This window comes from Juglans regia, chromosome 13 (genome assembly GCF_001411555.2).
Source record: "Juglans regia cultivar Chandler chromosome 13, Walnut 2.0, whole genome shotgun sequence".
Lineage (NCBI taxonomy): Eukaryota > Viridiplantae > Streptophyta > Magnoliopsida > Fagales > Juglandaceae > Juglans > Juglans regia.
In genome coordinates this window covers 11,176,473-11,190,808 of record NC_049913.1, presented here as the reverse complement: position 1 = coordinate 11,190,808, position 14,336 = coordinate 11,176,473, and the positions used below count along the sequence as shown (strand labels likewise).

The following is a 14,336-nucleotide window of genomic DNA, read 5'->3' as shown; positions in this document are numbered from 1 at the left end:
CAGTGTCTGATGTCGTCGTTATTGATGCAAATGGCTCGGATCTTGCACAAAAAGGTGCGAGGAGGCTGGCAGTGCTTTTAAGATGTCCTTGGGGCATGAAGGTCCTGCGATTGAGGAGAAATACCTTCACTGGTTCAATTCTCAAGGGTGGGTTGCTACAGGGACGAACTACGGGGGATGCACAAACACTTCCGAGGATCGACAATGATCCCTTAGGTACGTCTCAAGTGGTGGCTGGAGAAATCTTTGTTGGGTAGAAATCGACTTCAGCTGCTGGTGAAGTAGTGGGCCCAAACAGTGATAGAAAAGCAAGTTCAGAAGGAGATGATATGCAGTTGGTCATATGTGTAGGGGAATGCATAGATAGAAGAGATGCTGAACCATTACGAGTGCTTCCTCCTAGCCCCAATTCTGAGTTCATTCCAGATTGGGTATTTAAGAAAGTGGAGGAGTTGCAAGTTTGTGCTAGGGTGTCTTGTACAGGTTTTGAAGAGCAATTTTGGGCTCTTGTTATAGCCATTGAAGAGAGTAGAATGAAGTCGGCTACAAAGAGAGATAGGAACTTAAAAGACTACAATGCTCTATAAATTATGAAGGGAATGAGGGAAGTAGCAGTAGGGATAGAACGAAAGGGAGGGGTATGACCATTGTCCATGATACCTAAGATTCTATCATGGAACGTGCGGGGGCTTAATGATCACAACAAGCACCTTCACATAAAATATTTGTTGCGAATGTGGAAGATGGATGTGGTGTCTTCAAGAAACAAAACTAAGGTTCATTGATTGAAGACTTATTTATAGCTTATGGGGATGTCCTTATGTGGGCTGGTCATACTTGGCTTCGGAAGGAGCGTCTGGTGGGGTGCTTTTGATGTGGGATTAAAAGAATTGTGGAAGAGGTGGAGGAGTGTGTTGGGACTTTTTCGGTGGCTTGTTTATTAAAAAATGTAGTAGATGGGTGGGAATGGGCATATGCTGGCATTTATGGGCCAAATCGAGATAGAGAAAGGAGAAGGCTGAGGGAGGAGTTGGCAGGTGTATATTATCTTTGGGATGTGCCGTTGTGTATGGGTGAAGATTTCAATATCATTCATTTTCCAAGTGAACAATCAGGGAATATCTGCCACTCAATAGCAATGGAGGAGTTTTCTGAGTTCATGTTTGATTTGAATTTTATGGATCTTCCCCTTGCTGGGGGCGAGTTCACATAGTCTAACAGTAGGGGGTGGTCGAGACTGGATAGGTTTCTTATTTCTCCTTCATGGGAAACCTATTATTCAGAGTTGTATCAAAAGAGGCTAGCCCGATGTTGCTCGGATCATTTTCCTATTATGTTAGAATGTGGATGCATTAATAGGGGTCACCGGTATTTCAAGTTCGAAAATATGTGATTAGCAGTGGATGGTTTTGCTGAGAAAGTTCATTCCTGGTGGCCTTTTTATTAGTTCTCAGGTACTCCTAGTTTCATCCTTGCTGGGAAACTTAAGGCATTAAAGCAAGACTTAAGGAGGTGGAACTTGGAAGTATTTGACAATATTGACAACCAGAAAACTATCCTATTAGAGGAGCTTCAGGACTTCAACAGGTGTTGATGGGAAATGCCTCTGAAGAGGCACTATTGAGGAAGAGTGTGGTGGTGACTGAATTAGAGAGGGTCTTGTTGATGGAGGAAACATTGTGGCGCCAAAAATTCAGGGCTCTTTAACTAAAAGAAAGGGATAAATGTACGAAGTTTTTTTATAGAGTGGCTAATTCTCATAGGCGCAACAACACTATTGAGACTCTTAAGGCAGGTAATCAAGTTCTCTCTTCGGATTTAGATAACCATATTGTGAATTACTATGACAATTTGCTCACGGAGCCGACTTGTTGGAGGCCAAAGCTTGATGGTTTGCCTTTTGAGTCCATTGATATGCAGAGTGCGAGCTGGTTGGAAAGACTTTTTGTAGAAGATGAGGTGCATGAGGTCATTAGAAGCATGGCCAAAGACGAAGCATTTGGACTGGATGGGTTTTCGATGGGGTTTTTCCAACATTGTTGGGAGATTGTGAAATGTGATGTTATGCGGGACTTTTTAGAATTCCATGCTTTTCAAAAATTTGAAAAATGCTTCAATGCGACGTTCATAGCCCTTGTTTCGAAGAAACATGGAGTGTTGAAAGTTGATGATTTTCGTCCCATTGGCCTAGTGAGTGGGGTTTATAAATTATCTCTAAGGTTCTGGCTAATTGATTAAGTGTGGTAATGGAGCAAATCATTTCGAAGTCTCAAAATGCCTTCGTGCGGGGGAGCTAGATACTTGATTCAATTCTTATTCCTAATGAGTGTTTGGATCAGAGGTTAAAGGAGGGTAAATCAGGCATACTTTGTAAGCTTAATATGGATAAAGCCTATGATCATGTAAATTGAGTCCTTTACTTACTTGGGAGATGTGGTTTTCGTAACAAGTGGATTTTATGGATTCGATATTGCATAACTATTGTGCGTTTCTCAATGCTTGTAAATGGTAATCCGGTGGGTTTCTTTTGTAGCTCCTGCTGATTGAGGCAAGGGGATCATTTGTCTCCATTTCTTTTCGTAATTGTTATGGAGGCACTAGGTCGGATGGTGAAGGCAATTGTTGATGGAGGCTATATAGCGGGTTTTTAGGCAGACAATGGTACTTTTGGTTCTGTCATGATCTCACATATCTTATTTGCAGATGATACCCTTCTCTTTTGTGAAGCGGAGGTGGGTCAAATCCAAGCCATACGGGCACTCTTGTTGGTGCCCCATATCAGTACACTAGCAGAAACGTTGGGGTGTGAAGTGGGTTCTTTGCCTATGAAATATTTGGGCCTTCATTTGGGAGCGACTTTCAAAGCTAGAGGTATATGGGAAGGGGTTATTGAGATAGTGGAGAAACGGTTGGCAGGGTGGAAATGGCTGTATTTATCGAAGGGAGGGCGACTCACTTTGATCACTAGCACTTTATCTAACCTCCCAACCTATTTCCTATCTCTATTCCCGTTGTCGGCAGGGGTGGCGCATCGAATCGATAAATTATTCCGGGCATTCTTGTGTGGTGGTCTGGGGGAAGAAACCAAATTCCATCTTGTTAGTTGGAATAAAGTTTGCTCCCTAGTTTTGAGTGGTGGTTTGGGTGTGCGCAATTTGAGGACTTTTAATAAAATGCTTTTGGGGAAGTGGCTATGGAGATATCAAGAAGATGGGGAGTTTTTGTAGAAAGAAGTTGTAGACTCCAGACATGGAGGTGCTTGGGGGGGGATGGTGCACTAATGAAGTGAGGGGGTGATATGGTGTGGGTTTGTGGAGATATATAAGGGGGGGATGGCAGTGCTTTGAAAACAATATTAAATATGTGGTCGGACAGGGCACTCGCATCAAGTTTTGGCAGGATGTCTGGTGTGGAGAGCGTTCTTTGGAGAGGGCCTTCCCAGCTCTTTATAACATTGCAGCTAATAGGGAGGCTTTGATAGCGGATCTGTATGTGTTTGCCCAAGACTCTTATCAGTGGAATATTTTATTCAATAATTATGATTGAGAGTTGTCTACTGTTTCAGAATTTTTTAGCTTGATATACTCTTCAGAAAGATTAACGGCACATGACGATAGGTTACAATGGAGGTGCAAGGACATCAAGAAGTTCTCAGTCAAGTCATACTTTAAAATTCTGACATCACAAGATAATGTACTTTTCTCGTGGAAAAGTGTTTGGAGGTCACGTGCACCTTCCAAAGTGGCCTTTGTTGTGTGGATTGTTGCACTTGGAAAAATTCTAACCACAAATAATTTAAGAAAGATGAGCCTCATTGTGATGGATTGGTGTTATGTGTGCAAAAAACATGGAGAATCAGTGGACCATCTACTATTGCATTGTGAGGTGACGAGAGAGTTGTGTAATGGGATATTTAGTAGGGTGGATGTAGCGTGGGTTATGCCGACAAATGTGGTTGACTTGCTTGCTTGTTGGAAGGGTCTACAAGGTTGTTCGCAGGTAGCAACAGCTTGGAAGATGATCCCGTTGTGCATTATGTGATTTATTTAGATGGAAATGAATGCACGATGCTTTGAAGATAGGGAGCGAACAATGGAGGAGTTTCATAATTTTTTTCTGCACACTTTACTCTTATGGTTCTCAACCATTGTTCTTAATGGAAATAGTGTACATAAGTTCTTAGCTTTAATTTAGTTTCTTAAGAATGTATTTAGGTATTTTCTATTATATACTCTATGTGTACATAGACCATGCCTATTTTCATTCATATTATTGAAAATAACTTTTTACTAATAAAAAAAAAATCATCATCTTTTCGAAGCCGTATGTAATGTTAGTGAGCTCATTCTCTAGCCTGGTGATTGTAATTGCTTTCCTTGAAGAAGCTGATATATTTAGGTCATCAGCCTACAAAGTAGTTATTTGTAGACCTTTCTTTTATACAAGTTTCCACTTGCATCCGCATTTAATTTACCTCTGCTTCTCTCACATTTGAAACTATTTTTTTCATTGCTTTTGTCTTTTATAAACCTTCATGCTTTCATTTAATTTTATATTAAAAATATAAAATTTAAATGATATAAAAAAATAAATAATCTGATATATGATATATTATAAAAATCAGTATGTAAAATAAAAATAAATAAATTTTAATAATCTGAAGCTGAACACCTATTTACATGCCTCGTCCAAATTAGCACCTTTGGAGCACACGTGAAACCTTACTCGGAGAAACCCTTTCTATCACATGCATACTATACCCGCAAAACTCTCCTTATCAACATAAAATAGTCGATAGCTCTAATAACTGATTTTGTGAACAAATGAGTTGAATATAGCGTTACAAAACACAGTACAACAAAAGCTTACAGAACGATCGTACAATTCATAATTAAATCAATTCTTTTTTCATCTACAGGGCTAAATTAAAAGCAGTAGTCATATTAATTAAAATAAAAATATTTTTATAAAATAACTTGATTTTTATAAAAAAAATTTAGAAAATTATTCCTGATTTATTATATTATTATAAAATATATTGTAAAAAATATTATGTATAAATTATTTTTTAAATAAAATAGTTAACTCCTAACGAAACTAAAATATATATATATTTATATATGAAAGATTGCATTCGTAACAAGAGCAGCAACCAGGTTTCCAATATCTGGAGGCTTACCTATAGGCACCTGCCGCCTGATGCAGTTATTTGTCCAAATTGCAGAAATTCGAGACGCAGACAGATAGAGAGAGGCAAAGGAGAGGGATCCTTACTTCAGAAGGCGCCGTTGAACAGTGGCCACACCGCAGGAGGCGTGACGCGGAGGAGAGCAGACGCTCGACCTTGGCTCGGCGCTCGGGGTGCTTCTGGAGAGAGAGGGAGAGAAAGAGAAAGAGATAGAGATCGTCAGCGAGAGTGACCCGTCTTGGACCGTCGCCGTTGACGATTGGGCGTGGAGGGGGAGAGCGAGAGGGTTAGGAGCGAAGAAGTGAAAATATTGTCTCGGCTTTCTCAGTGATTTTGAATCTCAGAACTAGAAGTGAAGAAAATAAATAAACAAAAAGCCGGAAGTTTCAGGGCGTGCGTGCAGCACAGCAACAGGTCTCCACGAAGCTGGTGAAACGCAAAGATCTGTGACAATCCACAGAAAACGCTTTCAGTGAATGGGGAGGTGGAGAGCCGCTTTCCTTCTCCTCGATCACATAGCCTCTGCTTCCAAATCGCTTATACCTAACCCCCCTCTTCCTCCCAGACCTCTCCGTCTCTCACTTCACTCAAATCCCGCTTCTTACTTCTTCAGTTTAAGACCGTTCTCTGCAATCCCATCTCGCGTCTCGGTGGATATCAACGAATTTGATCCTGGGTCCCCGAGTTTCGATCACAACGATGAATTCTTTGATAAGGAAGACGAGGAAATTGGAAAGATTCCCGTCAAAGCCTTCTTTCTCTGCACCAGGTTTGCCACTGGGAGTCCTTTCCATGAATTACGAACGGTGTTTGTTTGTTTTTCTTTTTTGTGGTTAATCCACGCAGTCTCTCTCCATTTTGTTTCTTTGCAGCTATGATTGTTTCTGTTTGGATGGGTTTTACAAAATAGCATTTGGGGTTGTGTGTTTTGTTTTTGTTTAGAATTAGTTTCTGATGGAATTGGGATATTCTGCTATAATTGCACTGGCGGTAAAGAATGCGGGAGAACCTTTATTAGATTTTTCGGGTTTAAATTTCATAATTGTTGATTACTATTGCTCCCTCCCTTTCTTACCTCTTTTCTTTCTCCGTCATTTTGTTTTTGTTCTGCATGGTCTGGTTTTCTAAGATTCATGGTTTTGGCAGTATCAATTTGAAGAGCATGCAAGCCGAGAATTTAAGCAACGTAGTTCCTCCTACCTCTCGCTCCTCAAATTATATTGCCCTCAGATATTCTGATTTCTCTACAGAAAATACTGTAAGATTATTAAGAGACAGTTTTATCCTTTTACTTGGTTCAAGTTCTTACTATGTTCGTAGAAACTAGAATTCGCCTAAGTCCTGTTCTTCTCCCACAATTTTATACCATTTAATTTTTTTGGTCAGTCAGATGGTAAAATGAATTAATTTCTGACCATTTCACTAGCTAACCACTTCCCAATATTTATAAAAGCATAGAGTTAATGTTCATCAATTGATTTTTGGTCTAGGAGGCGGTGTCTTGAATTAGTTTTTCAAGAGATAGGGTGCAATTGGGTAGGTATTAGGTCCACTTTTCCCCCAAATACAGGAAAAGGGCCAAGGGCGGCATGGAGTGGGGGTTTGAGTCACATCCAAAAGTGGTTGATTAATGTTTCCTATTGGTCGGCAATTGCAGCAAATTTGAGTCATGTGGTGGTTCCCAGCAAGGATTTTGCAACTGGACTTATACAAGTGGTCTTACCTGGAGTTTAATAAGAGAATCTTTCAAAGCTTTAATCATAATCGTTATGAATAGAAACATGATTGGTTTAAAATTGCTTTTGATTACACGAGACTTTGGATGTAGGTCTTTGGAGTCAAGAGGAATCTGGGCTGCTGCCGTTACATGGTTGTCTTCCAGTATGGATCTGCGGTTCTGTTTAATATTGAGGATCATGAAGCTGAAACTTACTTGGACATAGTTCGAAGACATGCTTCTGGATTGCTTTCCGAGATGAGGAAAGATGGTAAAATTCTTTAAGAATAGGATTAAGTTTTTTTAACAGCATGAATCTTTTATCCAAATGAGTGCTATATTTATCTTCATCTATTTTTGTTCCCAATAGCTGCTCTCCACTGTCATTAAGTATGAAATAGTTCTGTAGCTATGTGATTCTGTTGGTTGCTTTCCTGTAGTTTGTTTAGTCCATTTGCTTCATCGCCGTGTTGGTCATTGGACATTTCCTCCATAGCTTTATAAATACATTTCTACTTACATGCGAACAATTGTGTACTTACCTATAGCTCTCTGTATCTTCATTCTAGATTATGCTGTAAAAGAGAAGCCATCATTGGTTGAGGATATGCGGGGAGGTCCAGACTACATTGTTCTCAAAACATTGGACACTGATGGTGTCCGCATTATAGGAAGTGTGCTTGGTCAAAGTATAGCTTTGGATTATTTTGTTTCACAGGTAATTTCTTGGTAGGATTTCCAAGTTTGTATTTATTCTGTAAGTTGTTTAGTGGAGTAGAAAGCACTTGGTTTCTTGCTTTTAAACCACTTTTGGTGCATTCCAGATTCTATAGGCTTGAACTGTTTGAATATAAGCATTTAAGATGTCTATTGATTTTCATTGTGCCATGGAACCATGGCTTATGTTGCTTGAAACAGCATAATATTTTGCAAGGAGTTTTGATCGAAACCAAGTTAAACTTCAATGACCTTAACCACTCTCTCTCTCTCTCTTTTGCACGCACAGATTGATGGTATGGTTCAAGAATTTGCAGACATAAATCGTGGAATGGAGAAAACCGGAACTTTTACGATGGATAAAAAGAAGCTCCTTCAGCTTGTTGGGAAGGCTAATTCAAATCTAGCTGATGTAATTCTAAAAGTTGGTCTTTTTGAGAGGTAATGCCATTGTTTTTTGTAGTCTCATTCGATGCGTCAGAATGTGGCTGGTTATGTGTTTAAGTAGATAATGAATACCAAAAGTTCATTCTGCATACTGGATGATCTCACTTTTACCATTCTAGGCATTAATAGCTAATGCCTCTACTTGGCTCCATCACTCCTACAGATTAAGCTCACTATGATGTTGGTTGAGTTTACATTTAGCAAGCAGAAATTACAGTCCAACAAAACCCCATGCTTGGGTCAAGTTGTGAACATAAATGAATCCAAGTTATTTCAAAATTGAAATTAGGTTAATTAAAGACTGGAGCCTGCCCTACCTCATCTCATTATGCTAAACATGCTTGTTTAAAGTTAGTTCGGCTCATGAAGCTTGAATAAAGCTGTTTCTTCTCATTCATGTTGCCTCCAGGCTTCGATTGGGCTCATTAAGCTTGAACAAAGCTGTTTCTGTTCATGACTGTTCTTGACTCTGGAGTCATTACAACTTCTTCCTTGGCTTCCAAAGCTAGGCACCAAATAAAGTGAGAACTCTGTAAATCTACTATGATTTGGCTTTACAAAGATCAGATAACCTGAAAATCGGTTCTTTAAAGTTGGTTACTTTTGAACATGTTTGAGTACTTGCATAATTTCCCCGATATTTTTTACAGCCTTTTGAGTACATGAATTTGGTTCAAGTTTGCTTCTTGCAGCTCTTCATATTTGTTTGGTTCTTTTATTATTCAGATCAGAAATTGCTTGGAGGGATGCCAAGTATGCTCAAATACATGAATATCTTCGTGAGGAGTATGAGGTGACTCAACGCTTTGGAAATTTGGATTTCAAATTAAAATTCGTGGAGGTATGCCTGCCCTTATGTCCGTATGGATATATATGTTTCATTTGGGCCACTTAGAAATTGGGTTTGTTACTTAAATAGGAAAAAAAAAAATATTGCACAGCCAAGGCAAAAAATAAAGAAGATAATATCTGATTTGATTTGTATCCACATTCCATCAGGCGGAAGTAATATAATTCTGTCATATGTTTGGATGGCTTTTCCTTGTACTTTCATGACTATAGTTATAAATTGTGCATATAATGAATGTTACTATAATTGATAAAACCCCCCTCTCAACTCTCCATTTGCAGCATAACGTTCATTTCCTCCAAGAAGTCCTCCAAAACAGGAAGTCTGATCTCTTGGAATGGTGCATCATTGGCCTGTTGACGATTGAGAATGTCATATCAATATACGAGATTGTTCGTGATTCAAATGCGATTCCTCTATAATTTTGCAAGCTGATTAGGAAACATGAAACGGATGATAATTTTGTACCAGTATTTAATCTGTTTATTGAGCAACTCAATTCATTATCATATGTATGCAATAAATTTTCTTGCATATACTATAAATTTTCCGATATGCTTATAATAATATTATCAATAGAGAAAAATAGAAAGTGAAATTATGAAACTATTCAGCAGCAACAAGGGAACCGATGGTGGTTGATATCTTGAATTTTGGTTTCGATAAAGAAAGCCGAGTCATTTTAAATTATGGCAGGGGTCTTCTTGTGTCACTTCAAATCATAATTAATTGACTTGAGGGAAGAAGATCTCGTCCAATGGCCATGACAAATGGCACTGGAAAAGATTCATTTTGGAGCAGATTCTGATGATTGTAATTGGAGTAATGTTTCATATAATTTTGAAGTGTTCAACTCCAATGTAGTCATTTTGAAAAAAAAAAAAAAAAGTATTTTCATACAGATTTCATGGGTGCTATACTTTTTTTGAAAAGACTACAAAATTTGCACACTTTAAAACTATACAAATAATTTTTCTCAGGAGTTACAAATTTAGGATTGACCAATGAATGTCTGAATAATTTTTTGGTTTGATCTATTGCTTATTACATACAATACTACAGTAGTAATCGTTTAATAATCCTTTCATCCAAGCAATGTTGCTACAAGAAACATTGTTGTTTCTACTTTTAACTGTAGATTGAGCAAGCCAGGGAATACGATTTCCGCATGAGACTGTTCGGCTCTATAATACATTGAAGCAAGAACATTTTGGGATTTGGTCTTTATCAAGCAAAGGATTCCGAGTATTTTGTTCTAAGCCATAGAAAAAAGTCGATAAGGAATGCTTAAAAGTTAAATTTCCAAAAGCACAAGATCATGCAGTTTCATTGCACCATTGATACCCACAGCAGTTATCTGCACCAGTTTGATAATATCATCATCCTACAACTCTTAGCATGGTCAGCAATTGCTGGCCATTCACCCTATCTTGAGTGTTATCGTAAAAGTTCAAATGGCAATGGCAATCATCAAACTCTGCATAACATGCGTATCTTAAACCCAGAGCAGATGAGATCTGATGTGCTGAAAACCATAATAGTGCATCCAATCTAATACAAAGAGAAACAAGGTTACTGATATCTACTTTATATGAATACCAGCAATGATTTAGGTCTTCGAATGCCCATGACCATGATATTCATTCTTCAGTCCAAATTCAAAATTCTTTTACTCTGACGGCATCACGGGGCATCTGATAAACATCTATAGGCCTCGACTTCTTCACACCAGCTGTAAACCAAACCTTATCAGACTTGTAGCCCTCTACCGCCAGGTTTGTTACTTTAACCCACACTAGAACCTTTGTCTTCATTCCCTCTATGCCCATAAGCTTTCCCCTCCCCAAAATTGCTTTAACTCGAGTAGCGTACCTTATCACAGAGGAGTCTTTAAAGCTGACCTCACATACAGAAGGCAAGTACACAATCAGTTTGGCCTTGGACTCATCAAATTCATAGCAGGTTATGTTCTGGGGAAAGAGGCCCCGTGGTAAGTTGTACTCTTGAAGGAGATCTGGTAAGCTTTTCACTGGCTTTCCTGTTGGTAGGCATTTTTTAGTCAGTTAGAACTCTTACTGATTTATTGATGTAGATTAACCTATAAAAAAGAGAAATAAGGAAAGAAATATTTAAGACAATGTTGCGGCAGAACATTGTTTCCTACTGTGATATTCTTAAATCTACAAATTCTTTACACAGGCTGAAATGAAATGAAAATATATCTATTTCTAACAAAAAAAAACCATCTCATTGAATCCTTCCAAAACCAGTTTCATTAATCAAATGTAGAATAGAAATGTGAGGATTAATATCAAAAGTCAACACAGATAAAGACTCCAAAAGCTGGCATTCTTGTGCCAGGGTTTATAAAATGAAAGCATGAAGGTTTATAAAAGAAACAAACAATGAAAAAAATACTATCAAATGTGAGAGAAGCAGAGGTAAATTAAATGCGGATGCAAGTGGAAACTTGTATAAAAGAAAGGTCTGCAAATAAGTACTTTTTTTTTTTTTTGTAAGTGGGTTTACAAATAACTACTTTGTAGGTTGATGGCCTAAATCTATCGGCGTCTTCAAGGAAAACAATTACAATCACCAGGCTAGAGAATGAGCTCACTAACATTACATACGGCTTCAAAAAGATGATGATGGCACACAATCCCTATCGTATTGTATTATTAAGCTAGGTTCATGACATGCACTGCCATCTGTATACAAATTCCAATTGTTGTGGTAGGGGTATGAAAGTCTTTAAAACGCTGAAAGGCAAATTTACATGAAGGAAAATCAAGTTGCATGTCAAGCATTTCCACAGCGGAACTAAGGATTCAGGCATAATGGAGTATAAAAAGTTCAAATGTAGTTTCACACCTTTTAGTTTGTTGAAAATCCACTTTGCCTTGTCTTCCACAGTGTTTGACAGAGTCTACAATGAGAAGCAACCTTTTAGAAAATTGAGAAAGCATTAGCATCAAACTAAGCACGCATACTTTCAAAGTAGCATGGATATTTCGTCAAAGAGATGTGCAAAACTCTTAGGATTATATGGTTAGCTATTATAAACATGAAAACATTAACATGCTTATAATTAACAGCGTCTTTTACGAAAAAACAACTGTTGGTTTCATCCAGTCAGTAGGTTAACACTCTTAAGTAACGCAATGTACAAAAAAATATTTCACTGATCACTTAGTATCTATGTTATATGAACCAGAAGAGACAGTGCTTCACTGGGTTTTCAAAGCAATGGAAACTTTGTTGAAAAAGTATCTCTTTTCCGACAACACCTCATCTGTAGAGTTAGTAAACTTGCAAATGCAGTCTTCACCACACAAATTCCATCAATTATTTGGATCTATAGTGTCTTGATATATTCAGAACGGTTTTGAAGTTACTAGGTATGAGCTCAAGTCAGTTAGCACGATTAGCAATTTATAAAGAGCTAAAAAAGCTTAGCCTTTTTTGAACCGAATTGCCTCCCTCCAATCTAAAGGCTCACCCCAAATGCTGTATCATGCCCAAATTTCACCATCATTACGCACAGGAACATTTTATCCCCCAAACATACATCCGAACACACAATTTAAGCAACCACGCAGCAACATTAACAAATTTCTCTCAACAATTCTCTTTTACACTGAACCGAAATCCAAATTCATTGTCTTTCTTGTAAAAATCAACAGATCTCACATTTTACTGCTAATTCCAGAAAAGCATCCACAATTAGCAGAAACCAACAAGTGGGTCCAGTTCAATCAAAGCCACATTACACATGGAAAGACCAGAACTACCTCCAAAACCACATACTGGAAAGGGGCAATGCCACAATGATAGCAAATAAAAAGTAAGCAAAAGGGTGCCACCCTACGGACTAGCAGAAGGGAACACAGAAAAATATACAAAGTCCATACTCACAGTGATGTCTTCAGTTAGACATGAGAACTCCTCCTTCGCTTTCTTCGTAATCCATGAGCTCCCAACCACAACCTTTAAGCTACCCACTTTTGTCAGAGCTTTCTCCATTCTGTCTCTCTACCTCTCTCTCTCTCGTGTAGAGTATACCGGTGAGGGACGGAAGCGTCTGAGTGAACAAATCTCAAGCAGGCATATAGACATGCATCCGTAGTGTGAAAAGCGGCTTCTAGATGAAAAAGGGAATAGTTCGAAGTGGAGGGCGTTTACGTAAATGAGCCGGGGTGGCGCCAGCTAATTTACTGAGAATCTGAGATGAAAATGGATACACAGTTATTTTCTGAATCTTTTATATAATTGTATTTTAAATTAAAAAATTTATAAAACAATTTACAAAAATTTCATTATTTTACGAAACACTCTCACTTTAAAGTATGATTTCATAAAAATTTATGAAAAAGAATTATGTCTATCACTACTCATATGAGATACCATTACCCAATTTGCGATTGCGATTTATGTCCACCTAATTTTTTAGCCTTTATTTTTGGATTTTGGGGAAAATTTTATTAATTATTAAAATTTATTTATAAAAAATAATAGTTACAGTCATGCAGTAGCATCACGCAATCTCTTTAAAAAAAATGAATAAATATGATATTAATATGAAAAAAAAAATTTTGATAATGAATCTTATTTTTTATTATTATTATTTTTTTTATAGTAGATTTTACTTTTTTTTCTTTTAACTTATTACCTTCGAATGATAGGTGTTATGTTTTCCTAATTATTTACATAATTATTAATTATTAATGAGATGACATGATGCAATATTATTATGCAGAGTGATTTTTCCACTTGAATCAACAGCCAAAAAGAAAAGGCAGCCTAAATATTTGTAAGCATCTACTACACGGTAATTTCCACTTTTTATCCTTTTTGTGTGCTAAAGCTGATTCACTACATATTTCAGCTATTATAATCGTGATGATTGATTGAACTCCAAATATTCCATTGCACATGGTGGGGGTCATATTCGCGTAGTTGCCAGCTAAAAAGCATGCTCCTTCTGGTTTCCCTTTGTCTTTTTCTTGGAAACAGATTCAAAGAGAGAAGAAAAACAACCGACCTTTTAAAGAACAAACTTCTTTAGTTCCCTATATGCAATTTCCAATCAGAGTATTGTTGGATTTATGGAGCCCGACTTATTGTTGTGGTGGCCCGACTTGATGATCCGACCTGATAAATGATTCGTTATGGTTTGCACTATTTTTGATTCAAGAAACGCCAAGACAAAGAGTTTGCTCGACTTCTAGCTCGAGCGAAAATTAAACAAAGAATTAGTTCGAGTCTTGCTCGACCGTGGGCTCGAGCGAAAGCCAAACAGAGAATTCGCTAGATTCATGCTTGACACGCCAATTGAGCGAATGTCACAGAAAAATAAAAATTAGAGTTTCTGAAGTGTAACCTTGCAAATATGATTATTTTGTACAATATAGCTGTTT

The 14,336-nt window shown here is 37.7% G+C and overlaps 2 protein-coding genes across 3 annotated transcripts; one reads left to right on the top strand and one right to left on the bottom strand.

The window, feature by feature from the left end:
• The first annotated feature begins 5,109 nt into the window (after positions 1–5,109).
• LOC109002888 lies at positions 5,110–9,455 on the top strand. 2 transcript variants are annotated; one of them, XR_004797992.1, is made up of 8 exons: positions 5,125–5,957; positions 6,335–6,446; positions 7,017–7,176; positions 7,475–7,623; positions 7,912–8,063; positions 8,479–8,590; positions 8,796–8,910; positions 9,201–9,455. XR_004797992.1 is itself a non-coding variant. In XM_018980808.2 (7 exons), the coding sequence occupies exons 1-7, from the start codon at positions 5,665–5,667 to the stop codon at positions 9,339–9,341; spliced, it is 1,122 nt and encodes a 373-aa protein (XP_018836353.1). In that variant the 5' UTR covers positions 5,110–5,664; the 3' UTR covers positions 9,342–9,455. The 2 variants fall into 2 exon arrangements, 1 of the variants encoding a protein (XP_018836353.1); XM_018980808.2 differs by lacking the exon at positions 8,479–8,590 and having other exon boundaries at positions 5,110–5,957.
• A 751-nt stretch (positions 9,456–10,206) lies between these two features.
• Positions 10,207–13,042, bottom strand: LOC109002889 (uncharacterized protein At5g01610-like). Its single transcript, XM_018980809.2, has 3 exons — positions 12,835–13,042; positions 11,791–11,845; positions 10,207–10,957 (listed from the first exon to the last, which is right to left on the bottom strand). The coding sequence occupies exons 1-3, from the start codon at positions 12,940–12,942 to the stop codon at positions 10,578–10,580; spliced, it is 543 nt and encodes a 180-aa protein (XP_018836354.1). The 5' UTR covers positions 12,943–13,042; the 3' UTR covers positions 10,207–10,577.
• Between the last annotated feature and the right edge of the window lie 1,294 nt (positions 13,043–14,336).